General features: G+C 44.0%; 1 protein-coding gene across 1 annotated transcript in view; it reads right to left on the minus strand.

The window, feature by feature from the left end:
- TBC1D8 (TBC1 domain family member 8) overlaps nt 1-14,803 on the minus strand; it is a 56,328-nt gene extending 41,525 nt beyond the window's left edge. Inside the window, exon 1 of the mRNA XM_054162883.1 lies at nt 14,642-14,803. Within this exon, the coding sequence (XP_054018858.1) occupies nt 14,642-14,768 (127 nt within the window). The 5' untranslated portion in view covers nt 14,769-14,803. The remainder of the gene's footprint in view (nt 1-14,641) is intronic.
- Between the last annotated feature and the right edge of the window lie 11,544 nt (nt 14,804-26,347).

The following is a 26,347-nucleotide window of genomic DNA, read 5'->3' on the forward strand; positions in this document are numbered from 1 at the left end:
GGGAGTAATTTGCCACAGGCATTTCTGATGCTAATGCTTGACATACAGAAGAAGTATCACTGTGACTGCCCATCCTTTAACGATTTCTTCATTTTCTAAAGCAACTCCAGTTACCTCATCTCTTCCTTAAGTGTGACATTCCAAACTAGACATGATGCTTACTACTAGTCCCAGCCATAAGAAGAGTGGAAAAATCACTTCTTATATCTTGCATACATACCACTATGTCCAAGAAAGATTGCAGTGCTATCCCACTGTAAATCAGCACTTGGTGTAAATACAGGCAAATTCATTTTGGTGGTCTGGAGCAATTACTGCTCCCATACTGCCCCCAGTTTGGAAGCTGAACCTGCTCTTGCTACCCACCCCCTCATCAGACAGAACCAGGCTATGCATGAAACAGTTATCCAAATGCCAGTTCAGAGTTGGTTTATGGCACGTACAAATAGCAATTCAGCAGCAGCTTTGTATTCAGTTCCTCTAAACTGTGTCCTGCAGAGACACAACCTCCCTCAGAGAAGGATGGCAGACAGCAAGGAATGGCTTTTCCACATTTGCTTATGTCACTAGAATATCTAGGAAGTTTTCTACAATACTACATTTTCCCTTTGCATATTCAGTGTTTCCAACCTGTTGTATTTTTGTTCCTTTGCCGTTAACCCAATACAAAAGGAACTATCCTCAACCTCCAAAAGCATTGCCAGTTCTTGGCACCACATGCAGTTCTTGTAATTGCATTCTCCAGTCCATCACCTAAGTGATTAACAGAAATGACACAATGAGACTTCCAAAGTCCTCATGTCACATGAGAAGGAAGTTGGATGTGGTATGTTTTTAAATGGTGGGATGAGTTACTATGCAGCACTGGTTGGCTAAATACACACCCAGACATTATACCCATCTATTTGAAATGGAGATCTGGATTTGGAGACCAGTAATATATATGAGAAAATGCTAAATACTTTCCTCTAAATGCAAGAAGAAGACACAAAAACTCATCCAGCTACAAAGGGTAGCAAATTTTCTGTGCTCACTGAAAACAGTGCATTGGCTTCAGTGTGCTGTGCTCAAAACAACCAAATTAAAGCCAGTAAGATCACAGAACTTGGAAGGGTTGGAAGGGACCTCAAGGATCATTCAGTTCCAACCCCCCTGCCATGGACAGGGACACCTCACACTAGATCAGGTTGCCCAGATCCACATCCAGCCTGGCCTTAAAACCATCCAGGGATGGAGTTTCCACCACCTCCCTGGGCAACCTGTTCCAGTGTCTCACCACCCTTATGGTGAAGCACTTATCTCCCCTCCTCTAGCTTGGATCCATTCCCCTTCTTCCCATCACTATCTGACACCCTCACCAGCTTTCTTGTAGGTCCCCTTCAGATAATGGAAGGCCACAATAAGGTCTCTTCAGAGTCTTCTCTTCTCCAGGCTGAACAACCACAACTCTCTCAGCCTGTCCTCACAGGAGAGGAGCTGCAGCCCTCTGATCATCCTCGTGGCCCTTCTCTGGACACATTCCAGCACATCCATATCTTTCTTGTAATAAGGGCTCCAGAACTGGACACAGTACTCCAGGTGGGGTCTCACCAGAGCAGAGTAGAGGGAGAGAATCACCTCCCTCGACCTGCTGGCTGTGCTTCTCTTGATGCAGCCCAGGATGTGGTGGCTCACATTGAGCTTCTCACCCACCAGGAGCCCCAAGTCCTTTTCTTCAGGACTGCTCTCAAGCCAGTCACTGCCCAGCCTGTATGGTACCTGGGACTGCCCTAACCCAGATGCAGGACCCTGCATTTGGTCTTGTTGAAAATAGCATCAAATGATGCACAACAAAACCAGGGTTTAACTTTCAAATTTCAAAAGACTTAAGACATTACAGGAAAGAAAATTAAGACACTTAAGAAGTGCTACGTATGTTTTCCCCTGATGAGAGATCTAGGAGAAAGATTTCTTTTCCATTTCACTAAAGTCATGGAAAGAAGTCAACTAACAATAAGTGCTGCCAAAATCCCAAGAGAACACTTAAGGAACATTTGATTTGTGAAATGCTTTTTTGTTTTGTTGGGGTTGTTTTAGAAAAATGCATGGAAGCACAGAAGCAGTAACTGCAAAACTTTGTTTCTACTTCTTATCCTGTGCAGAATTAATTCCTTTTTCTGTTCCTGAATAACCGACCAAAACCCCAATTCCTCTTCTTGCTGTTTACTTCTGCTTAAAATTTCCATTTTGCTCACCAGCTATTAAAAAGTTTCCTCCTTCAACTCTGCAAAGAAAGAAAAAAATCACCTCCTTTGGCTGAACTGCCCATCACTAAAATATTAACTAAGGACAACAAGGAGCCAGAACCAGGAATCAAAGAGAAGACAAAAAGAGTGCTGTCGTCAAGATGTCTGCCAGAATAAACTCTAAGTGTCCCCCACACCTAAATCACCCTTAACCAAAGCTGTGGTTGACAGAGGGTGCCATCTTCTCCCTCCTCTAACGAAAAGGTCTGTGGTGGGGTTGGTCCAAAAGGAGCGTAAGGACGACAGAGGGAAATGAAAGCAGGTACTGCTGAAGCCCAGCAAGTACCAACTGTGGGTCTGCCTTTGGGTCTTGCCCCAGCCCCCAGCAAGGCTATCCACCACTTCTGCAAGCCAAGCAGTAGTCCCTCCATTCACCTTGTTCGTTTTCTACAGCCAAATGTAGAGCATTATCCTCGTTTGTCAGGATCCCATGGCTGTGGTTTAGTACCCCTACTTTTGCTGTGGCTCATGCTTAAGTGATGAAAAAGAAAAGAGAAACTGACAGAGGCAGAGAGGAGGTTAAAAGGGAATTACTAATAATGCACTTGCAGGAGAATGAAAAGATTTCACACTAATAGACACATCCAGGACTAATTTGATAATGTGATTGAAATGGAAGTAGCATGAAAATTACTAAAACTATCACAGTATCACAGTATAACTAAGGTTGGAAGAGACCCCAAGGATCATCAAGTCCAACCTGTCCCAACAGACCTCATGACTAGACCATGGCACCAAGTGCCACGTCCAATCTCCCCTTGAACACCTCCAGGGACGGCGACTCCACCACCTCCCTGGGCAGCACATTCCAATGGCGAATGACTCGCTCAGTGAAGAACTTTTTCCTCACCTCGAGTCTAAACCTCCCCTGGCACAGCTTGAGACTGTGTCCCCTTGTTCTGGTGCTGGTTGCCTGGGAGAAGAGACCAACCCCCTCCTGTCTACAACCACCTTTCAGGTAGTTGTAGAGGGAAACTAGAGGAACATTATTTCCACTGTGGGTTGCCTCATACTCATTTAGTGTAACTTTCAAATCATAACACTTATGTTTATTTTTCTCACTGAAGCATCAAAAAAATGAACAAGCTAAAAATCCCTGGAATAAAGAAAAAAACAAACCAAACAAGAAACGTCACACAGCACACTGACTTTCAAACATGCTTTGAAAAATACCTAGCCCAGGAGCAAGTAGCTTTCTAACAGCTTGTTTCTTAACAGTTTATGTCCTAACAGCTTGTTTCATGGAAGGGTCTCTTATTTAATAAGGTCTGTTTATAAAATAAAAGGTTCTCTGCCTCTCAGGTACATATCAATTATATAAAGAGTCTCTGGCGAACATGCTGATGCGTTAGAATGCTTTCAGTAAGGATGCAGCAGATCTCTTCCACATCATAGGCAACAGTAAGACAGACCAGTTATGCTGCAGAACACACAAAAATTCAAACCAAACTGAAGCAGAGGGGGAAAAGAGAAGAACTGCTACACTGGTTTCCTTCCCAACATTCCCACCATTTCTTTTTTCTTTTTAATCTATAGGGGACAAGATCTTTGGGAGGAACTTGTAATTCAGAGTACCTCTTTCCCTTTATCACAGTATCACAGTATAACCAAGGTTGGAAGAGACCCCAAGGATCATCAAGTCCAACCTGTCCCAACAGACCTCACGACTAGACCATGGCACCAAGTGCCACGTCCAATCTCCCCTTGAACACCTCCAGGGACGGCGACTCCACCACCTCCCTGGGCAGCACATTCCAATGACGAATGACTCGCTCAGTGAAGAACTTTTTCCTCACCTCGAGTCTAAACCACTATCAAACCACTACACCAACTTCTCATTTGCTTTTTGACCTCACAAGACACAGAAGCATTTCAGAAAAAGTAATTCACTATACAGTAACGGCACTACGGGAAGCTCCAGGTACAGGTTTGAGAAGCCTTCTGCTGAAGACTACAGGCTCCTCAAAAAGTACAAGTTTCTTCATGCAGAAAGAATATTCCCAGACTAAAATTCATATGCAAGTTTCAGGTGTAACTTTTTCTTCTGACAAAGACGGAGGAGACGGCAGAAGTGGACAAACACACATCTTCCAAAATGATATGCTTCTCCTCTGCAAATTTGACCACTTTATCTGTAAGCTGGATTTCAGGTACAGGGAACATCTATCTGTATTTTTCCAGCTATAAACAAATCTGGAAAATTCACTATAAATACCACATTTTACTTGGAATATTTTATTTCATTAAAAAAATCTACATTTGTGCATATTTTATTGCTTCAGTATTGAAAAACTGGAATACCACCAAGTAAAACAAGACTGTTGTATTTCTAATTGCTAATCCATTCTTATCAAATGTATATGCATACTATGGATACAATACCACAAATAAAAATTATCGAGGAATCATGTCAAATTCTGCATCAGGTAGGGAGCATATCCCCTTTACAGAGGTGAATTGGTGAGCAAATGGGATGTAAACAGGGCAATGAACTTGTTGAGTGTTTCTTTACAGGGGGAAATAAATAAATAAATAAATCAAGGACATTTTAAAATGACCAGGCTCTCAAATGAACTATCATGAGTGCATCACTCTGCATCTTTAAAGACATGGCTCCTTTCACACACAGAGAAAGATAAAGGATCCTATTACAAGTTACCCTCTGTCACGTTCATAACTCATGTAGAAAAAGCATATTTACACTAAGTTAATCTAACACCAATTTCTACTGAACATACTGTATCTTTCAAAGTAAAGAATGTAGGCTTCTTTCCCAGATGGGTGTTAATTACCCACACAGTATTATAAAAATTCTTTTAAGCTGCTGAGACACTGGGCAAAGAGTGATTAAAGCTGAATTCACACTAAAAACTTGAACTAAAAAAGCGTACGATTTCCATCTTTTAGGACAATACTTTAGAGATAGTCCAATGCACTAACAATTAATGACTGTCCCAACAGCATGTGAATTTAGGTACCTTCTACATAAAGCAAGATGCTTTCTGCTTAAGTCCACCATATTTTAAAGCCCTTAAGGGGGAATTTTTCAAAGCTACTCAAATGCCTTCCCATAGAAGAGGTGGTCATTTCAGTAGCTAAGCCATGCTGCAAGGCAGAGGGACTTGGACTCATCACTTAGGAGCCTGGGACAAATAAATTAATAAAATCCTCAAAAGACAAAACTTGAAAGCAAAAGGCCAAAGCTGATATTGCTCTTTTGGGAAAATAAAAATTGGGGGGAAAAAAAAGAAGGCAAAAAAAGAGTCAAACGTAAGGCTAAGAGACAAGGAAGCCTGCACTATCACAGTAATGAGCAATGTTACCCTTGTAGCTTTACTTTGGTTTTAAATAAGACACCTGGTGACCACAGCTACCACCCTTATTTAACACAAACTCATAAAAACATTACAAAGCATGAAGCAATGACTGCAATTAGTTGATAAGAAATTATTTTTAAATAAATACTTTTAAAACCTGGGGAGCAGAAGGCCAGATGCACACGAGGAGATACTTCCTCCCACCCATGTGCCACAGCCCTGAACCTCCCAAATCAAGCACTTATGCTCCCTTTTCCCAAGACCAAAGAGGTCACAGAAAAGACAGTCCAGCCTGTGTTTCCAGCATCGTGGGGAACAACTTTAGCCACTGCACAAGTAAACCAACTACTGCGGTAGTATGAAGCAGAGAGAAAACTGTCCTTTCACTTCTCTTTAGCCTACTCAGAAAAAAAAGGAAGAAAGGAAGAAAGGAAGAAGAAAGGAGGAAAGGAAGAAGAAAAGAAGAAAAGAAGACAGGAAGAAGAAAGGAAGAAGAAAGGAAGAAAGGAAGAAGGAAGAAAGGAAGAAGAAAGGAAGAAAGGAAGAAGAAAGGAAGAAAGGAAGAAAGGAAGAAGAAAGGAAGAAAGGAAGGGAAAAAAATACCACACGCTTTAGATTTCCCTTGCACCTGAGACCCGCTCAGCTAGACAGATGTGTAACAAGGCCCGTCTCAAGAATGTATGCCAGATTGAGCCCTTCTGAGATAAAACACAAAGGACCACTACAGTGTCTGGACCCAAATCAGTTTGCCAAGATGCTCAGCTCTTCCAAAATCTCTCAGCCACAGGCATCTGAGCATTTCCAAAGGCAAGGAAGTGGTGGCATCCCATGGTTTCCAGAGACTGCACTGACTGCTCTGCAGGGCCATGCAGAAGAGCAGTTGGTGGCTGCACTCACTCGTATCATACCAACACTCTATTTTAAATACTCATACTGCTTTTTTTCAGTCAGACTAAGTTATTTTTGGAAGATAAAACCACCAAATTGAGGGATTTATAATTACAGCCACAGCCCAGCATCCTGCCAGGTTCTCACTCCAGCCCAAACCCACGAAGCATATAAAGCTTCTGGATTCATCCTTGAGAACTCGCTGCTTCTTTCTCTTGCTGCTCCCTACTTCTGCTCCTCCATCAGAAAGCTGAGGGCTGAAAGAAGAACAGTACCTGGAAGAAAAAGCAGCAGTCTGATAAAACCAATACTTTAACCAAAAGGTCTTCCTGAGAAACAGAAGGAGCTAACAGTACAGGTTTCTTGCCAGCGGATGTAGTTTTGCAAGAAGAGATGAAAAGCTACAAGAGGTGCTTGAAACTGTTCAGGTATGCGAACTGGGAGAAACCAGCAAATCAAACAATTCAGAATATCACAAAGTTGGGGATCCTGAAATTGAACTAGCAGCCTCAACAAACATAATTAGTCTCAGCTCTTTGATGCAGAGCAGCACTCCATATCCTCAATCTTAATTAAGCTTCTTCCTATAGTTGCCTCCATCTCTGAAGTATTTGCAAATAATTAGTCTCACAATAGCCACGGTGGGCAGCAATTAGCTGCGCTAGAGGAGGTAAGCAAACTGGCTGAACCAGCAGCCCACCACCACGCAGCAGAATGCAGGAAGGGACACGTGCATGTCCCTGTTCCCGAGCCCTGCACTGCCCCTCATGCTTCTGCTGGAAAAGAAAGTTGGGTTTGCCATCAACCACGATACACTCAGCCTGCCAAAAGGGCGCTCCCCAGATGGCAGCAAATAGCAGCTCTCCCTAGGAGCAATGTCCTCGCTAAAAGTGGGATGAGGGGTTATGAAGTTGGCCTCCACCTGGCCTCACAGTGCAGCAGCCCTAACTGGTGGTCACAACACCATGGCTGGCCCAAGGCAAGAATGGGAGATAAGATACACTGAGAACCACTGTTGTCTTTATCATCACCTCTTATAGCCCAGCCTGACAGCACTATTCATCACAAAGGGACCAGGCATTATAGGCAAAGGTGGTGGCTTTTGTGCCACATCAAAGTAGGATACAGCCCAGAACAGTAGATATAAAGTTACTACTGGTCAGTGGTGAACCCCAGCATAAATGTTTGAGGACATTTCTAGACCTCTCATACCATCTTGATTTATTTCTCTAAACGTCAAAAATTCAGATGTTTAACAGATTATTTCACTCAGACTGCCCTAAAATCCACATTTTTGCTGGGTAAGAACACTGTCAGTTACACAAGGCCACTAACAGCAGAGTCTTGGCTTTGTATCAGCCACACCATCTTTGCTGAATTCTGTAGAATTGTATAAACAGGTTTTGATACAATGACAGAATATTTATCAGGCTGCTTCTATCAAAAAAGAAAGTCATGGAACTTATTTGGGCAAGTACCTGCCTAATAGGAATAAGGAAGACTCCTCCAAGGACTGTAGGAAGACTGTTTCCTTTGTAATGGTAAGTGCTCACCACATTTGAAGATAAGCAAAGACAACATTAGATTTCTGCGTAAAGACCTAATGCTCCAAGAATTTATCCACCCAGGGAAATACCAGCATTGAAGCCCTTACATTGTTTCCAACACAAGCTTTGCCATACCAAACACTGCCACCGTGTAAACTGATTTCTGTTGTTGGGGTTTTTTCCAATCTGGCATGTAGAAACAAATTGAAACAGACTGTTTAATCATTATTCCTCAGTCACAACACTCCAAGGAGGCTGGATATGAAAAACGAGAGGACAATGGGCCTTTCACTGCAGAGATTGGGTTCCCATAGCTGTGTGATGCTGAGATCTTGCTCTGGTATTGGACCACTCTGTGAGGAGCAAAAGACCACTCCGGGAAAAGTGAACCAAAGTGTGCACCCACCCTCCCAGATGGTGGAAACAACACTGCACTCCTGGGGCACTGGTTATTCTTCCTCACCCTGCTTCCCCATAGGCCACTTCCCCAGGCAGGCATGCTGCTGCAATAGGGCTCTTGCAGCTGCTTATCTCAGTCCTCTGCCACCAGTCCAGGTCAGGCCAAGACTATTTTTATAGTATTGAAGGCCACAGAACCAAGTGCTTCAATTCTCATGTTACAAGTGAAAATAACTTGAAACCAGTTTCCACCTGAAAACAGACGAGAAGGTGGAACCGTCCTGCAAATTACCTAGACAAGGGGCACTAATTGGGACAATGTTTAAAAACTGTCATTTTTGGTGGATGCTGTAAATAATGCTGAAGAGCCCTACCTAGTGTTACCTAAAGTCTGATAGAATAGAATAGAATAGAATAGAATAGAATAGAATAGAATAGAATAGAATAGAATAGAATAGAATAGAATAGAATAGAATAGAATAGAATTAACCAGGTTGGAAAAGACCTTTGAGATCGAGTTCAACCTATCATCCAACACCATCTAATCAACTAAACCATGGCACCAAGCACCCCATCCAGTCTCTTCCTAAACACCTCCAGTGATGGTGACTCTCACCACCTCCCTGGGCAGCCCATTCCAATGGCAAATCACTCTTTCTCTGAAGAACTTCTTCCTAAAATCCAGCCTAAACCTCCCCTGGCACAGCTTGGGACTGTGTCCTCTTGTTCTGATGCTGGCCAGCAGCACAAACATGCTCTATTATTTTATAAGGATTTTCCTGTAAGTTTTACAATTTTTTTCTCTGTGAAGGTGGTGAGACACAGGAACAAATTGCCCAGATGTGGATGCCCCATCCCTGGAAGTGTCCAAGTCTAGGCTGGACAGGTCTTTTGGTCACTTGACCTAGTGACAGATGTCCCTGCTTATGACAGGACAGTTAGACTAGATGATTTTTGAAGGGCCCTTTCAACCCAAACCATTCTGTGATTTTCCCAGCTTCTCCTGTGCCATTTGGCCTCCACAGTTTAGAAGCATGTGTTCTCCTTAAAACTCTTACAGTAAAATACGGGGAGGTGGGGAAGAGGAAAAAACCTGTCCACCTGAATTCCAGTTGTGGGCTAGGCTAGATAACATTTTGATGGGAGTCCAAGCTTTCAGTAAAGTATTTGTATTCCCCTCCTCCTTGTGCAAGGCTTCAGAGTGAGCATTTCCTTAGGAAAACAAACCCATGAATACAGACAGCGTGCATACCAAGACCTTTTATTAACACCACTATTTTGGTGTCTTCCCCTCCTCAACCTGCTGCACTTCAAACAAAAGCTTTTTTTGTTTGGTTTTTTGTGGTATTTTTAGTTAGAGCTCAGACTGAGTCTTTGTCCATCAGCAACTCATTTTGGTTACCTTGGATATATTTTAAAACGTAAAGGCAAGCTGTTTTTAAGACTGTGTTGGGACAGATATTTTAATATTCTATTCATGTTACCTTTTACCCCTCCAAAAGGTTAAAAAAAGAAAATAAAAACTCGTGCAGATACCCATTTGCATTCCCTACTAAAAATCCAAGTCTTGCCCGTATTTTTGAAGCTCTTCTGCAATGTAATTGTTACTGAGGCAATCTAGATGGATTCCCCCTCTGAGCCATAGGAATCCTCAACCTCTGGGGTCCCCTCACTGTCCTTCTCTGAAATAGACTCTCTGAAGAAATTATTCGCCCAGACCTTGGGAGATGGACAGGCCTACTAAAAGCTGATGTATTTATGATTATTACAGCACTGTTTAAATTGGAAAGTATGACAGAGAGGCAGAAGATCTTTTGCTGTTTCGATTTCCAGAAAAGGGCCATACAGATTGTCAATACCTGGGTTCTGATATGTATAAATACTAAAATACAAACAAGGGGAAAATAAGAGAGCTCTTATCATGTGACTAGTCAGATCTTCATTCATAGCTAAGAGGTGCTCTATAGAACAATTTGAAAGCTATCACCATCCAAGAACTTTATTTAGAAGAAAAAATAAAATGCTAACATGGGAGTTCGTGGCAATTGCTGGCATATAGCTCAAGGACTTGTATTTATCACACCTACCACATTTACTTTTATTAAAGGAATAATAAGGCTCAGATTCATATACAAAAGATGCTTTATTTTGCCAGTGTATTATCTTTAAATATTTGAGGCTGTGAACTCTGAAGTTTTATATGAGCTGAAGGAGAAATTAATTTCTTTTCAGAATGTTCATCCTTTGAGAATTCGAAGAATAAAAGACCACATCCAGCTTGGAAAGTGCACTGAGCTGGAAAATGGGGGCTGGAAGAACAGCAGGAAAAAAATACACCTAAATTAAAAGCATGGGTGAAACAGGAACAAAACATAATCTTTTACTGATCTACTTCAAGCAAAAAGAGCTGTGTCACAAAAAAATAAAGGCTAAAAGCTGCTTGAAACAAGAGCTCATTTTAAAGCTTTATTTGACCTCATTTATAGAAGGAAAAACTTGCAAGTATTTAGAAGAATTCTAAGTCGGTTTTTATATACGAAGAGCTTGCAATGCAAAGTACTGCGTAAAAGGCAACTGCAAAGCTAGCTGCTTCAGAAGAGGGAATACCCTCAGTCCACTGCTCATGATGAAATTGTTCCCAACACCTCCCAGAACAAGCAGGTTTGCTGTCAAAATGCACAAAACTAATCTAATCAAACAGGAAGCTGTCAACATCCCCTAACAAAAATGAAAGGACTAAACCGTCTATGCACTATTCTACCATAAGGGATTTCACCGCGTTTTTGAATACCGATGCCATCTCAGGCTCATCATTAACATGTAATCTCAGAACCAAAGATATCAGCAAGTAACAAATCCAGCCACCTTTGACCTGTGAATCATGGCTGTATCACAAGCCTTTTTGTATGGATAGCTAAAGAGGTCTCCAATTAGGCAAAAAAAACCCCAGAACCAACATAAATTTCCGAGGTCAAATAATTGTTAACCATCTATAATTTCAAATTAGTTTCAAAATTGGTTATTAGTTTAAAAATTTTAATTCAGTTTCTGTAAAGTATTTCTAAAACATCATCCATTTCTTTCCTAAGTCTCTGATCCAACAGAACTCTCAAGCAAGGATCCAGGAAAAGTGGCAAGTCAAGCATTTACTTGAAAAGCCTACCCCTCAGGAAGACAAACCAGAATGACACTGCTCAGGTAATGAAGAGTTAAATGCAGCCTCCATCTGTTTTTAGTACCGCTGCTTGCAAGCCCAGCTTGCACTTGGTAACCACCCTAGGACGCAAATTAAAGAACAGTAGTAAATAGAGTCTCTCTCTTACAAACATCTGCTCTGAGCCTGACCGGAACACAGGACTCAAAAGAAAGAAACATAGATATGGAATAAAAGCCCTTTTGTTTGAGAGATCTTCTCTAGTCCATCCCTCAGGAATTAGATCCATACAAAATACACCCTCCAGCTGTGCTAACTTACTCTTTCATAATGGATAAAATGACCTGATAAGGAGTAAGAAGTATCCTGGAAGAAAAACAGACAGGAAAATACAAGAATAGGGCTATAAAAGTGATGTTCTTACAAAGGTTCAGTGCAAACTCCATGTTGCAGTAACACGCACACAGGCAGCTCAGGCTCTTTCACCCTGTTTGAAACAAATTATGTCATGGGTGGTCTGCCCCCCATCTACAGTCTACATATGAAATTTTGTCTCCTGGGGTTTGTTTCTCCTGATCCCACACAGGTCTAACACAGTCTGAGGGTCTGAGGTGCACAACCTCCTCCCCCTCACCAGAGTTGCTATGAGATCTTCTTTTACCATAGCACCTGCTTTCATGTACAGGATCTTCATATCTCTGAAACTTCCCCTTTCCACCAAACTTAACTGTGATTTGTCACAGCCTGGGATACTGAAGGGAAAAGAAAACAGATATGGATATCATTCTCAGTTAAGCTCTGCTTCTCCGATAACACAAACGAAATCTTCTAACTTATGGTGCCACATTTGGTAGACCATATTCTGAAATATGATAATGCTTAACTGCCCTGGTATCTGTCAGTTTGGAACGGCAGGTACTAACAAAGTGTCTCTACAGTCACGTAAAGCAAGAAATCAGGAGGCAAGCTTTGCACTGAAAGCAAGCAGTTACCAGCAAAACCCAACCATTTCTCAGTTCAGGTTTCCATTTCACTTGTCCCAAGTACAAACTATGAAAAAACATTAAGCTAATTCACCAACACTTGCTTTTTGGTTATAGGACTCTAATTTCTAACCCCTTTTAAATAAAAACATTTCCAAATGGTTTAAGAGACTGTCAGAATTTACAGTTCCCTTGGAAAACATCTGAGACAGGAGTGGCTTTCCTTTGCCAGCCAGAAGAGATTTTGCAAGCCCGTGCACTGTAGATTCAGCAAAATTATTCACCTGAAACTTATCCAGGGAGAAAAGCAGTTTGTTTGGTTTAAGTTTGCACATTTCTGCTGTGGAAACCTCAGGCATAAGGAGTTAATATTTGTGGATCTGAACCTCATGACTGTCCTGGACCTAACTCAAGCAGCTGTAAACATCTATTTTTAACTCTGAAAATTAATCCACATCGTCCTTACACTCACAAAATAGTGGCCTATGATTTCCACACAGGGGGCAGGGGAAAACATGAGGGTAAATGTTTGTTTAACTAGCTGGCAAATTTTCCATTAACCTTACCAGAGGTATCACTTCACCAGCAATACATTGCCAACATGGGATCTACCAAACCACAAGTTTGGAGCTCTTTATGACTCCACAGCTGTGACAAGCTCTAATTTTTTTATTTTATTTTTTTTTCATAAATAATGCAGAAAGCAGTATTATCAAGTGTCAAGGGTCAATGGTTCAGGAGCAAAAGATTTTAATAAAATAAATATCAAACGTGGTAATACAGCTTCTTAAACTGCACAGAAAATACTGACTTTGAAAACACCTGAGCATCCTTCCAAACATATGACACTGTTACAAATCCTGATTTTCAAAACGGACAAATGAGCTTCATCTGCTTTTAAGTAAGACAGTGTAAGTTCTGCTATATTATTTTTCCTAGAATACTGTTTGTTTGAATTCAGTTGCTGATGTCTCTGAACCAAAAGTTTGGCCCAAACTCTTTACTTGTTTACTCTACAACATCAGCGCAGTCTAACACAATGTTCTCGCTGGAGTTATTCAAAGCTCTGTGCTGTTGTTGAGGGGAGAGCATGGTCCGTCTTCCTATCTATCATTCACATGACACGTACCTGGAGCGCCACATGGAAAGAACGTACCTTATCTACAGCCACATCAGCCGTAGCGCCATTAATATACGTATAAATACGTCAAAATTCACTTTTCCACAACGGTGAATTACCAACCCCCTCCCTGTGATATGTATCACTCAGAAGTCAGTATCTTACACGCATTGATACGACTTCCATTATACAAAATAGGGGTGAACTCCATCACGGGTCGTGGCCCGTCTTGGTGGGAGCGTAATCAGGGCACGCAGCTCAGCTGGAGTGGTCAGCAGCAGCCCCAGGGACCCCTCCACTTCTCACCGCCCAGCCCAGGGGCCTCCGGCTGGTCTACTCTCACGACCCCGCGGGCTGTAACCAGCCCAGCACGGAGAGGGGCCGTCCGCGGTGGGCTCAGCAGTCAACTCCACCGGCCGCGGGCACCGGGGCGACTCCTCCGCACCGCGGCTTACGGGCTCCGAGCTTGCCGTGAGTCACGTTTAAAAAATCCAGCGGGAAGGCAGCGAGGGGAAATAAAAATACAACTGGTTTCGTCGTTGCTCAAGGCTACAGAAGCACGAAGCTGCTCCCGAGGAAAATCGGGGGGATACCGGGGCCGCCTGCACGGCCCGGCTGGCAGCAGCCGCCGCACCGCCCGCGGCGGGGAAGCCGCGATGGCCCAAGCCAGCGGCGCCCCTCGTCCGCCCCGCGCCGCCGTCCCCTCCACATCGCCCTATCCCCCAAGCCGTGTGGAGTCGAGCCGAGCCGAGCCATGCCTGCCCGCCGAGGGGCCCCGCCGCCGGCCGAACAAAGAGGCCGCTCCCGCCTCCCGCAGCCCGCCCCATCGCCGGATCTGCCCCGGCGCGACCAAGTTCTCGCAGAGCAGAAGCAGAGGCAGGGGAACTCGCCGCCGTGCCCGGCCCGGCCCGACCCGACCCCCGCCGAGTCCCCTGCGCCACCAGGTACCCGTAAAGCGGCCGTCTCCGTCTCCGTGGCCCCGACGTCGCTGTAGAATGAAGTAGCCGCTGCTCTTCTGCGTGACCCACAGCTTAAGGGCGTTTTTCAGCAGCACCTCCTCCGGCTTTAGCCACATCTTCCCCGGCTCGGAGTGCCTTCTCTCTGTTTCCCCCCCTCCCGCCCCCCGATCCCGGGCGCCTGACCCGTGCCGTGGAGTACCGTACTGTACCGCACCCCGGCCGCCCCGGTCACATCGCCCCCCGCGGGCTGAGCGGCGCGGCGCCGACTCCGGCTCTCTCTGCGCGGGCCTCGCCGCCGGGGAGGGGCCGAAGGCGGAGCCTGGGTGCCAGCCGCCCTTCCCACGGAGTCGGGGGCTTTGTGCAGCGCGGGCTGCCGCCTTCCGACCTGTTTCTTTCAGCCGTCTGACTCGCTTCGACGGGGAGGGCTCTAGTATCGGGGGTCCCAAGCGCCACGAGTTCCACACCCATGACATTGGGGTGCCTACAGCATTCCGAGGTCCTGGCGTATCCCTCCCATCGGCCGGTGCTGGACGGCATCCGCTGTGCGCGGAGGAAGGCACCCGCCTTGTTACTGCGGATAGCGCCTGCATCAGGTCCCCGGGTCATCCCAGCCTGTGCAAGCACCCACGGGTGCACAGCCGCACTCGTGGGTCAGCGTATCCCGACCCCCCACGGCGGGAAGGAAAAGGTACCCCGGCTTAGGCTGGGGGGGGGGGGGGGGGGGGAGGCTCGGCTTTCTGTGTGTGTTTGTTTGGGTTTTTTTCCTAGACCACAGCCTAAAGCGTGAGCTCGCAACTATCCACTTCCATGTTTCAATGACAGTGCTTGAAACTTCATGTCTCAGCTCCAAAGTCAAAACCTTAATTTTACAACTCGGGTTTTTTCTCATTTAAGAAATATTCAGGCACTGATTGTGTTTGAGCTGTTGGTCGGATCTTTCGTGAACCAGCAGAAATCATTACAGCTACAGCATCTTAAGATGCTAATTCTCTGACACTATATTTTGCACTTTCATTAACTCAGATTGCCATTAAAACATGACCAGGGTACTTTCAGTCACATCCTGCTTCTGATTAACAGCAAATATGGAATAATTTCCTTGTAACCACTGCTAAACCTCACATGCTCTGCATTTGGGTTAAAGACCCCAGTCACTGTGGGTTAAATCACATACTTTTAATTTAGGCAAAGATCCCTCTAAGCAGACAATTCTGATTAGGGAGAAAGACCAGAGTTTCGCTGTAGGAAGCTCAGCCTATTACTGTGTGAGCTGTGAACTTCCCAGCTGCAGGGACTGATGCTGCAGTGCATTACTTGGCATAACCAGCAGTAATTATTATGTGGGAGTTGGAAGGTGCCCATGTGGACTGATTTCCAGCTGCCAGTGAGAACATTTAGCAGACAAAATTCTGTACTCAGCTGCAATCTAGTAAACACTGTATTTCAATTTCAATGTAAACAATTTCAATGTAATGAAATGATGCAGTGATTTTATTTCCATAGATAGAATAGCAAGTAAATATTGTGAGCATACTGCTTGTCTGCTAGAAACACAAAAGCTGTTAAAAGGAGATGATCAACATCCACATAACAATGTATTTAAAAATTGATGAGAGTGTAAGAAGGAGTTACTTAAAACGCTCTTTTGGGATAAGAATAGCTCAGAGATTCCCCCTGTCCCCAAAACATTCTGAAGACATGTAAAACTTGAAAGTTTCAATGGTCAGTGAAGTGAGATGGGGAATATTTCTTCCATTTTCAAATATTTGAATGTTAATTTCTGTTACTGCTTTCCTTTGGGGTGCTTTTGAGCTTGGGAGTTAGCAAAAAAAGTAAAGCAGTTGGTTTGAGGATCCAGTGTTTCATCTTGTGAGATGCTTCTGGTTGAATCCCAACAGCAGTACTCCTTCAGTAAGGAAATGGGCATTGTAACCACAACCAAGCTGGCTCAACAGACATTCCATCAAAATGGGATCATTCATGTTTTTTAAATAAGCATCTTTTCCAACACATGTGATCAGTGGAAGGGAATTAAAAAAGAACCTCCAGTGGCTTCAGAAAGGTAGAAAATGGGATGGATGAGGGAAAACCGATCCAGGACAATGGAGTAAAACAAAGCACTTTGTAATGTATATTGTAATAAACATAATCTACTGAAAGTTGGAGTGTACTTGCGCAGTGTGGCATCATGTGTGGCATTCCCTGACATCTTGAGGAGGCTGCAGAGAGACTCTCGCTGCCAAAATGCCTGTAAGTTTTAGGAAATCACTACCTTCACTCCCACCCCTCAAGGATCTCATTCCCGCAGAAGTCAGCAGAGCCACTTTGGGCATGAACCTGTTATGCATTCACCATGTCCCTCACACTGCTGGGCCAAGTATTTCCAACAATCCCCAGCCTTGGCTGACATGCTGCTGAGGGCTTCCCCTGGCTCTTCTCTCCTAACTTTGGACAGACAGTCAATCATAGGCATGAGGAAGCAGTAACACAGCCCCTCTAGCACCCCAGTAGGCATCAATAAGCTCCAGGTCAGAAAGTTTGCAGAAAGAAGTTGAACATGCTTGTTATATTATTTAACAAAAAAATATCAAGGAAAAACACCCCACACATAGATTTCTCATCACCAAATGGTACAGACTTCACCTGCTAACTAGGTAATCTTTGGCAACAGCTAACAAAAGGTTTATGATACAGAATAACAGTATCATAGAATGGTTTGGATTGGAAGGGAACTTAAAGATCATTTAGTTCCAAACCCCCTGCCACTAGATCAGGTTGGTCGAAGCACCATCCAAACCTGGCCTTGAACACTTTTCAGGGAGAGGAAATATCCACAACTTCTCTAAGCAACCTGTTCCAGTGCCTCACCATCCTTACAGTAAAGTCTCTCATCCTAATATCTAATCTAAATCTACCTTCTTTCAGTCTAAACCAGTTATCCATTATCCTATCACTATGCTCCCTGATAGAGTCCCCTCTCCACCTTTTCTGCAGGCCTCCTTTAAATTGTGGAAGGCTGCTACAAGGTGTCCCCAGAGCTTTCTCTTCTCCAGGCTGCACAACCCCAACTCTCACAGCCTGTTCCCATAGGGGAGGGCTCTAGTCCCTTCATCATCTTTATTGCACTCCTCTGGACTAACTTGAGCAGGTCCATGTTCATGTTAAAAGGCCTGTAGCAATGTACTAGATATTTCCACAGCCAGTATTTGAACAGGATTTGGATGATCTGAGAATCTCCTGAAATCCATGAGGCAATAATTTTATAAGCTGGTGTCTAGACAGGTAAATAATACCAAGGAAGACAGAGATCTAATAGATGATTAGACAAAAGGTGGGATACTGTGAGGCATTATACACCTTTTTATATGTTCTCTGATATAGTGCAGATACGATTATCTTAATTGCTTGAAGCTACTCAAGGTTAGTAGGCAGGAGAGAGCAAGCTTTAGAAGAAATTAAGGTGTACTTGAAAGAACTGAAAGAAAATGAGGTTTCTGACCTTATGCCACCCTTAACATGTGCTCGGAAATGGCTGTGTTTGGGTTCTTTATGATGCTATGTGTCTTTCAGCACCAAATGGCACAAGGCTGGGAAGCTGCTGCTCAGACTATGTTAGGGCACAGCATCTGGGCACAAACTGCAGAGATCCTCAGCATCTGTGAGACAAACTGCATAGGGTGCAGGGGACAGTCATAGTGAAAACTTTACATTCCGTTCTTGCCTTTCACTGACTGCCTTCCCAACCCTAAGCCCTTCAACTTCACACGGCTTCATCTTCTTTGTTCCTCAAATATATATATAATTTTTATTCTGGATGTCCCTGAGGTGCTCAGGAATGATGCCTCCCTGGGCAGGAAACAGGCAGCCACGGTGGTCTGGGCCTCCTTCTTGGCTGGCCCTCTGCCAAGGCTACTGAACCCTCTGTGTCTACACTGTGGGAAATGAGGGGCTGTCGATGCTTGAACATACTTAGGAGGCTCTGCAACGCTCCAGGAAAGGCTCTGAGGCTTACAGCTGCATAGTTGAAGCTGATACATGTATGGGCTGTCACCAAAACAAGTTGTCCATGCTCATCCCTCCCTCCTATAGGGAAGTGCATTAACTAAACTAATCAAAAACTAACTTTTGTTTATTTAAGCTTTTTCTATATGTTAGCTCATTAGTCATATCATGATTGTAGGAAAACTAGGGTAAAAAGGTGTGTTCTGGGCTGGGGAAAGAAATAGGCTGACCTTTCAGGCAGGAAACTGTGTAAAGATCAGTTGCATTTTTCACAAAATGGGAGTCTAAAGATGGTGCTTAATTTATTTATACTTACAGCAATGAATTAGCTGGAATTTGGTTAGCATTATGCAGGTGCAGAGTCCAATCATCTCCATGTTCCCATTTCTGAGCCTTTACCTTGTGTCTTTATTAGTGTCTGAAAAGGCCCTAATCAATGAGCTAATTCAATTCCCAAGACACAGTTGATGAAATTCCCAGATGATCCCAGGTTTGGACGTAGAGGCAGCAGAGAGTGCAGAGAAATAATGTGTAGGGTGCTAGGGAAATAATACACATTTGCAAATACAATAATGGAAATTCAAACTCCTGGCTAATACATCTAGGGAAAAATAACTAAAATACATTTATTTCAGGGGACAAACAAACAAACAAACAAGCCTCTCAGAGATTAATCAACAGCTGCTATTTTCAGTCCTTTATTTTCTGCTTCAGCCTCCTGTAAACCAGTTGTCATCAGGAATCAATACATTTTCTTTTCTTAGTGGCATGTCCTCTTGGAGCCACCTGTCCATATGGAGGTCTGCAGCCCTCTGACTGAAAACCACTGAGCAGTTTGACAGCAGGGAAGGGATTTTTCAGAAAGAATTCAACCCACAGGTCTTCAGAGTCTCCATACTGATATATGTATGGATTTTGAAAATACCTTATCTCCCACTTACACCAAAAGAAGAACCAGGTGTGGCCACTATGGTAGTTTTAGGCTATGCCTTTAAAATATTCTCACAGATCTTGAGCAGAAAAGTAATAAAACCCACCACAGTCACACATTTGGTTAGTACCCAGCAGCAGCCTTAAGCCCTTGGCATACTGCTCTAGGCACAGGGTCACCCTTGAAAGACTTTCCATGTAACACAGAATTGTATTTCCTGCATTGTGGAGACAAATCCCCACCACAGACCAGGGAGAAAACAACCCTCCTCTGCAGAAGTCTGCAGGGACCCTTCTTGATATATCAGAGTAATTTCAGAGTACTTCACTGCTTGAATGATGAAGATCCAGCAGACACAGTTTAACAAATGAACAACAGAAATTAAGGGTTTAAAGCTGATTTGTGAGCTCAGATTGCGTGGGACTGATAGATGTGTACCTTGGATGAAAGCGACAGCACATTTTTTGTTTGGAACACAAAACAGCTGCGAGTACCAGTGTGTTAAACTCAAAGATGATTTATTTATAGTATTTAAAAAGCAATTGGATAAAAGCAGTGGGGGGTGTTGGTTGGTTTGTTGGGTTTGGGTTTTTTGGGGTTTTTTTGGTTGGTTTGGTTTTTTGTTTCTTTCTTTGGGGGGGGGGGGGGGGGGGGGAGGCCGGGGGCAGGGAGAGGAGAGGGGGTGTTTGGTTGTTTTGAATAGGAAAGGTTAATTTAAATACTAAGCAAATCCTCCTGACCAGGAAGCTTTATACTGTGCAGAATTGTGTACTGAGGGATTAGAGGCATTACAGGAATAGTATAAAATGAATCATTCCATGTAAAACAGAGTTACTTTGTAATGTGACTCTGTGAGCAAAAAGGTTAGGCAAGCAGGGCAGGTGCCTTCTGCCTCCAATGCCCAGCTAATTACTTTCTTCACTACAAAAAATCCCCTACAAGAGGGGATTTTTAAAGGTGCTTCGAAAGGCTTCTCTGCACAGTTTTTCACATCAGAAACCTTCCCAGGCATTGTCCTGTTGGAAAGTGCCCATGTTTGCTTCTCACTTGCAGAAAGTCCACTTCAAATTTGGCAGAAATGAGAGGACCCAAAGGGAAATCTCAGTAATTCACACGCAGCTCCCAGCTCCTGGCAATGTGCCTCCATTGAAACCACACTGCAAAGACCCCTCCTGCCAGGCATATCAGATCCCAGGTATCTGCAAAAGCAATTCCTAAGCTTAGATCTTTTAAATAGATTCAAACACAGGATAATTTTGGGTTTGAAACAATCCAGGAGATGGCAAAGCTAGTCAAGATCTTCCACACAAAGAGAACTGCTGTGGAAATGTCTGAGCATTCTCAGCTACATCTCCAAGTAATTTAGTCTTCATCGTCTTTCTTCTGTAATGACTGGATTGCAAAAACCAGTTAGTGTTTATGGGTCCACATGTTTTTGTCTTCCTGCCTGTTCTAGTAAAGGAAACAAACTGTTACAACCTGTAATTAATTCCAGAAGTTTCAATTATTATCTCTGATTAAATTAATGCCTGCATAGCAATGCAGATATAAGAAGATATAATATACTATCAGGAGCATGTGCAATTAAGCTACAGGCAACACTGTAAAAATACATTAGAGGTCTTGACTCACAGTTTTATGCAATAATAATTCACAGCTTTTTCCCTGTCAACAACATTATAATGTGTTATATAATGTGCATTTTTATATTGCATCTGGATGAACTCATTCAAAGAGTAGGCCTCTTGATGAACTATTTAGGACAGCAATGTCCAAAATGCTGCTGATTCCACTTCTTGTTTTACTTCCAGCATTGCTCCTCAATTTCCAGTTGCAAAACTCACTTCTGCAATTTAGGACTGCCAAACCTCTTCTGGGAACCACAGAGTGTTGTAGTTTGAGCTGGGTGCCCCCCTGGTGCATTCACTTCCTGTGTCCAGAAGTCCAGCCCAGAGGGATGGACACAGGAAATTGTGTATTTCCTACCATAATTCTTTGCACCACTATAAGATCCAGTGCGGAGCCTGGCACTTCCTCTTTCCTTCCCTCTCCGAGACTTGGTAACTGGGGGAGAGATCTCCCGGCCATGGGCCTGATTGGGCCCAAGGCCACAGGGGGATGGGCAGTCTCAGGCCTGGCCAGCTGAGACTAGCCCAGCAGAGGGAGGGGGAAGAAGGAGCCCTGGGGGTTTTGCATGCACCCTCAGGTGGGGATGGGATCTATCTTTGTCACTGCGCTTTGGGTTTTCTGTAACGTTCACTGCTTTCTATTTAAACTTTCATCACTTTTGCAATCCGTTTGAGTCGTTATTTCTGCCTGTGGTGGGGAGGGGACCTGCCCCAACCCATTACACAGAGTTACTGTAACACTGGAAGGGCTATCACATTTTGAGGTGTTTAACAAACGTCTCCTAAGAGGACAGCCCCTCTTGGGACATGTAATTAAAATAAAACATACATGTGGTTTAAGGCAGTAATTCTCCACCTTTTTTCTTGTCTCACTCAACTTTCACTTCTCCAAAATACTGGAGTTAAAACCAGCCTCTTAGCCCTGTACTCACATAGAGCACACTGTTGACAGCAGGGAAACTCAGGCAGGGGAATCATGACCACTTTTTCTGCAATGGACAGCGAATGGACTGTAGCTACCACAAGTAATTATCACTGCCAATCATTTGACATACTCCTACCAGTGCTTAATAACATTTCTCCATTCTGCTGCAGTTTAGTCATGCTTGCTTTTCTCTCCACTTTGGTAGGTGCAGAAGACCTCTTTACATTACAGCTTGACCAGTCCCATTGGGAATGAACCAGGGAAGCTGAGAGGAGATGCTGTTGATGACTTCTGATATGATGGAAAAAAGAAGATACTTCTCATATTACTGCCTAGGACATCCTGCCTGTCCATCCCCCAGAGGCCTGACCCCTCATCTTGGAGACATTTTCATTCTCAAAGACATAGCTATGGATGGACCACATCCTTTCAGGACTTTTATAGGTTACTCGCTTAGACACTGAAAAAAAAACACTTAAATTATTCCAGCACAAAAGGAGAGGAATGCTCAGATCTGTGTAAGAAACTGCATTCCAAGAATACCACCTTTTTTTTGGAGGGGGGGGGGAGGAGGACAGAGTATGGTATATTGACTATAGTGACTATAGTGTAGTGGGAATAGAAGAGCTGGCCTCCTAAAATGCATTAGCACTCTAAGAAAAATGAAGCAAGCAGCCAGTGGTTTTGATACCTTTTGGAATGCAATTAATTAAACCTGGTGATACAAGATCTTGAACAACAGAGCAAATCAGCAGTGCCAAGAATAAAGGTGGCAGAATCACAGGTCCATAACCTGTGACAAGGTGAAAAGACCAGAGCAGAGGGGACAAAACTTCCTAACCAGAGGTTGTGACCTGCCCATTTTCTAATAGCAGTTTTCTGTAAAGCAATGGCGTTTCAGCAGCAAAAGAAAATTACTCTGATAGGGAAAAGGTATCACTACACTAACACGCTACTGAAGGCATAGCCACTGGCATTCACTCATGCTAGGCAGTCTCAGAGGAAGCCTGGAGGGGCCAGGGTTAGCAGAAGCTTCCTCCAGGGCTGTTTCCTGATCCACAATCCTTATAATAATTCATCTTCCAGGATCAAAAAGTCTTCAGAAGTTCAGCAATAGTTAAGTGATTTAGTTAACAAACACCAAACAAACACACAAACAAACACACAAACAACATCACCCCACCATCACAAAAAAAACCCAAACAACCCCAAAAAAATATAACCCAACAAAACAGCCCATCACCAAAAGTATGCCAGCACTGTTTATAGTGCCTTATCTTGTTTCCATATGAAGATGGGCACTGATATTTCTGCTAGCTGTCTTTTCCTGGATCCGGCTACAATCTGCTTTAGCTGAAAGTATGAACAAGGAAGGTGGCAGAATTTCCATTTTGCTTTGTTGTGCTTGGAGTTAGATGTTCTTGCTGTTTTAAAGATTTCCTATAGGTGTTTACCCTGATTTTCCCTTTGAACAACCATCCCCCAGAATATCATCTCAATCACTCAAGATTATGCTGAGACTTGGCATATCATTGATATTGCTGAGTAGGAACTGTGCTGCACATGCCTAGGATTGGGTTTGAACCTGCTCTCTTTGATCAGTACTGTGTTTCTGCTTCTACCTGATTGCTATATTCTGTGTGAAGGCTCTGTGACTTCTTCCTGTTTTGGCTGCTGTCTAATTTAAATGTGACACCTGTCATTTTAACACAATCTGGAGGCTTTTCCACAGTACCACAGTATCACAGTATAACTAAGGTTGGAAGAGACCCCAAGGATCATCGAGTCCAACCTGTCTCCACAGACCTCATGACTAGACCATGGCACCAAGTGCCATGTCCAATCCCCTCTTGAACACCTCCAGGGACAGTGACTCCACCACCTCCCTGGGCAGCCCATTCCAATGACGAATGACTCGCTCAGTGAAGAACTTTCTCCTCACCTTGAGCCTAAAACTCCCCTGGTGCAGCTTGAGACTGTGTCCCCTTGTTCTGGTGCTGGTTGCCTGGGAGAAGAGACCAACCCCTTCCTGTCTACAACCACCTTTCAGGTAGTTGTAGAGGGCAATGAGGTCACCCCTGATCCTTCTCTTCTCCAGGCTAAACAATCCCAGCTCCCTCAGCCTCTCCTTACAGGGCTGTGCTCGAGGCCTCTCCCCAGCCTTGTTGCCCTTCTCTGGACACGTTCAAGTGTCTTGATGTCCTTCTTAAATCACCTGTGTTTTTGCAGGCAGGCAAAGAAGACATTACTCTTCGAAACAAACATGTCACAGAACAATTGAAATTGGGAATGCAGCAGTCAAAAAAAATTCACTATAAGTCTCCTTTCCTTTTTAATTGTTTTGTTGTTGTTGTGTTGTTTTGTTTGGTTGGTTTTTATTATACTGCTCTAGACTTCTTTTTTTTTTTCCTTTTCTTTTCTGGACTACCAATTCACATTGTTTCAAATGAGGTCCTTCCCTGGTTTTCCCTCACTTTGGCAAGCCTGGCATGTTTTCTGTTCCTTTAAGGAGTAACATATTCATCACACAGAGAATGCACCGAACCATCTGCCTGGTCTTTTGGGGAGATGTAGAAAGATTTGAAAACACTCTCTGCTTCCCTTCCCATTGGCACAGATGAATGGGTTTACTTAGAAGACTTTTCTTTTAATCTTTGTCTTACTTTGCCCTTTTTGGAAGTGTCTAAAGCCCACAAAGTCTTTGTTTCCATTCTTGTCATGGTGCAATACCAAATCAAAATGTGTTTACATACTAATTCCTCTCATAAACGCGTCCCTCATAGAATACATAGAATACATAGAATAAACCAGGCTGGAAGAGACCTTCAAGATCATCGTGTCCAACCCATCAACCAATCCAACACCACCCAAACAACTAACCCATGGCACCAAGCACCCCATCAAGTCTCCTCCTGAACACCTCCAGTGATGGCGACTCCACCACCTCCCCAGGCAGCCCATTCCAATGTGCAATCACTCTTTCTGTATAGAACTTTTTCCTAACATCCAGTCTGAACCTCTCCTGGTGCAGCCTGAGACTGTGTCCTCTTGTTCTGGTGCTGGCTGCCTGGGAGAAGAGACCAACATCCGTCTGTCTACAACCTCCCTTCAGGTAGTTGTAGAGAGTAATAAGGTCACCCCTGAGTCTCCTCTTCTCCAGGCTAAGCAACCCCAGCTCCCTCAGCCTCTCCTCATAGGGCTGTGTTCCAAACCCCTCACCAACTTTGTTGCTCTTCTCTGGACTCGTTCCAGCAAGTCAACCTCCTTCCTAAACTGAGGGGCCCAGAACTGGACACAGGACTCGAGGTGTGGCCTAACCAGTGCAGTGTACAGGGGCACAATGACTTCCCTGCTCCTGCTGGCCACACTGTTCCTGATGCAGGCCAGGAAGCCATTGGCCCTCTTAGCTGCCTGGGCACACTGCAGGCTCATGTTCAGTCTACCATCAACCAGCACCCCCAGGTCCCTCTCAGCCCGACTGCTCTCCAGCCACTCTGACCCCAGCCTGTAGCTCTGCATGGGGTTGCTGTGGCCAATGTGCAGAACCTGGCACTTGGATGTGTTCAATCTCATGCCCTTGGACTCTGCCCATCTGTACTCCTTCTATACTTTGGGAAAACAAACAAGCCAACAGAGCCTGAATTTCTGAGTGCACAGGTTTAGACCTAGCTTTGCAGAAGTAATCAGCATGTAGTTGACAATGCTGGCAACTGTGAAATCAATCCCTTTGGAGTTCTGGTGGTGAGCGTCAAGGAGCACTTTCAAAAGTAGTTTCTGCTTTTGAAAACTTTGGACTTAGGCCAGAGCTTTCATCTCTTTATCTCTGAAAATGGAATACAGCTTAAATACCTCTCCAACAGCTCATGAGGGTTCATTAATGTTTATAAAACACTTGAAATTGAAAAGCACTATTACTGATTATTTATTAATTCCTGTTGTCTTGTGCTTTCACATTCCTTTCACTTGTCAAAGAAGGGGATTTTGCAGGCAGCAGAACCAGCAAAACCAGTAAGAGCCTACAGTATCCTCTCTGCTTTCCCTTACTGCAATAGTCCTTCTGTATCCCCCTTTATATCTTCAATACCCTCTTTCTGCAATGTCTCCTGTCTCCCCTCCTTCCAGCATAGCTCTGGACTCCTTTCCCAAGATCTCTGTGCTGAGGCCAGCTGGTCTGACACAGCTGCAGAGCAGCCAAGAAGTGAGAGCATA

The sequence above is a fragment of the Dryobates pubescens genome, chromosome 7, assembly GCF_014839835.1.
Source record: "Dryobates pubescens isolate bDryPub1 chromosome 7, bDryPub1.pri, whole genome shotgun sequence".
Lineage (NCBI taxonomy): Eukaryota > Metazoa > Chordata > Aves > Piciformes > Picidae > Dryobates > Dryobates pubescens.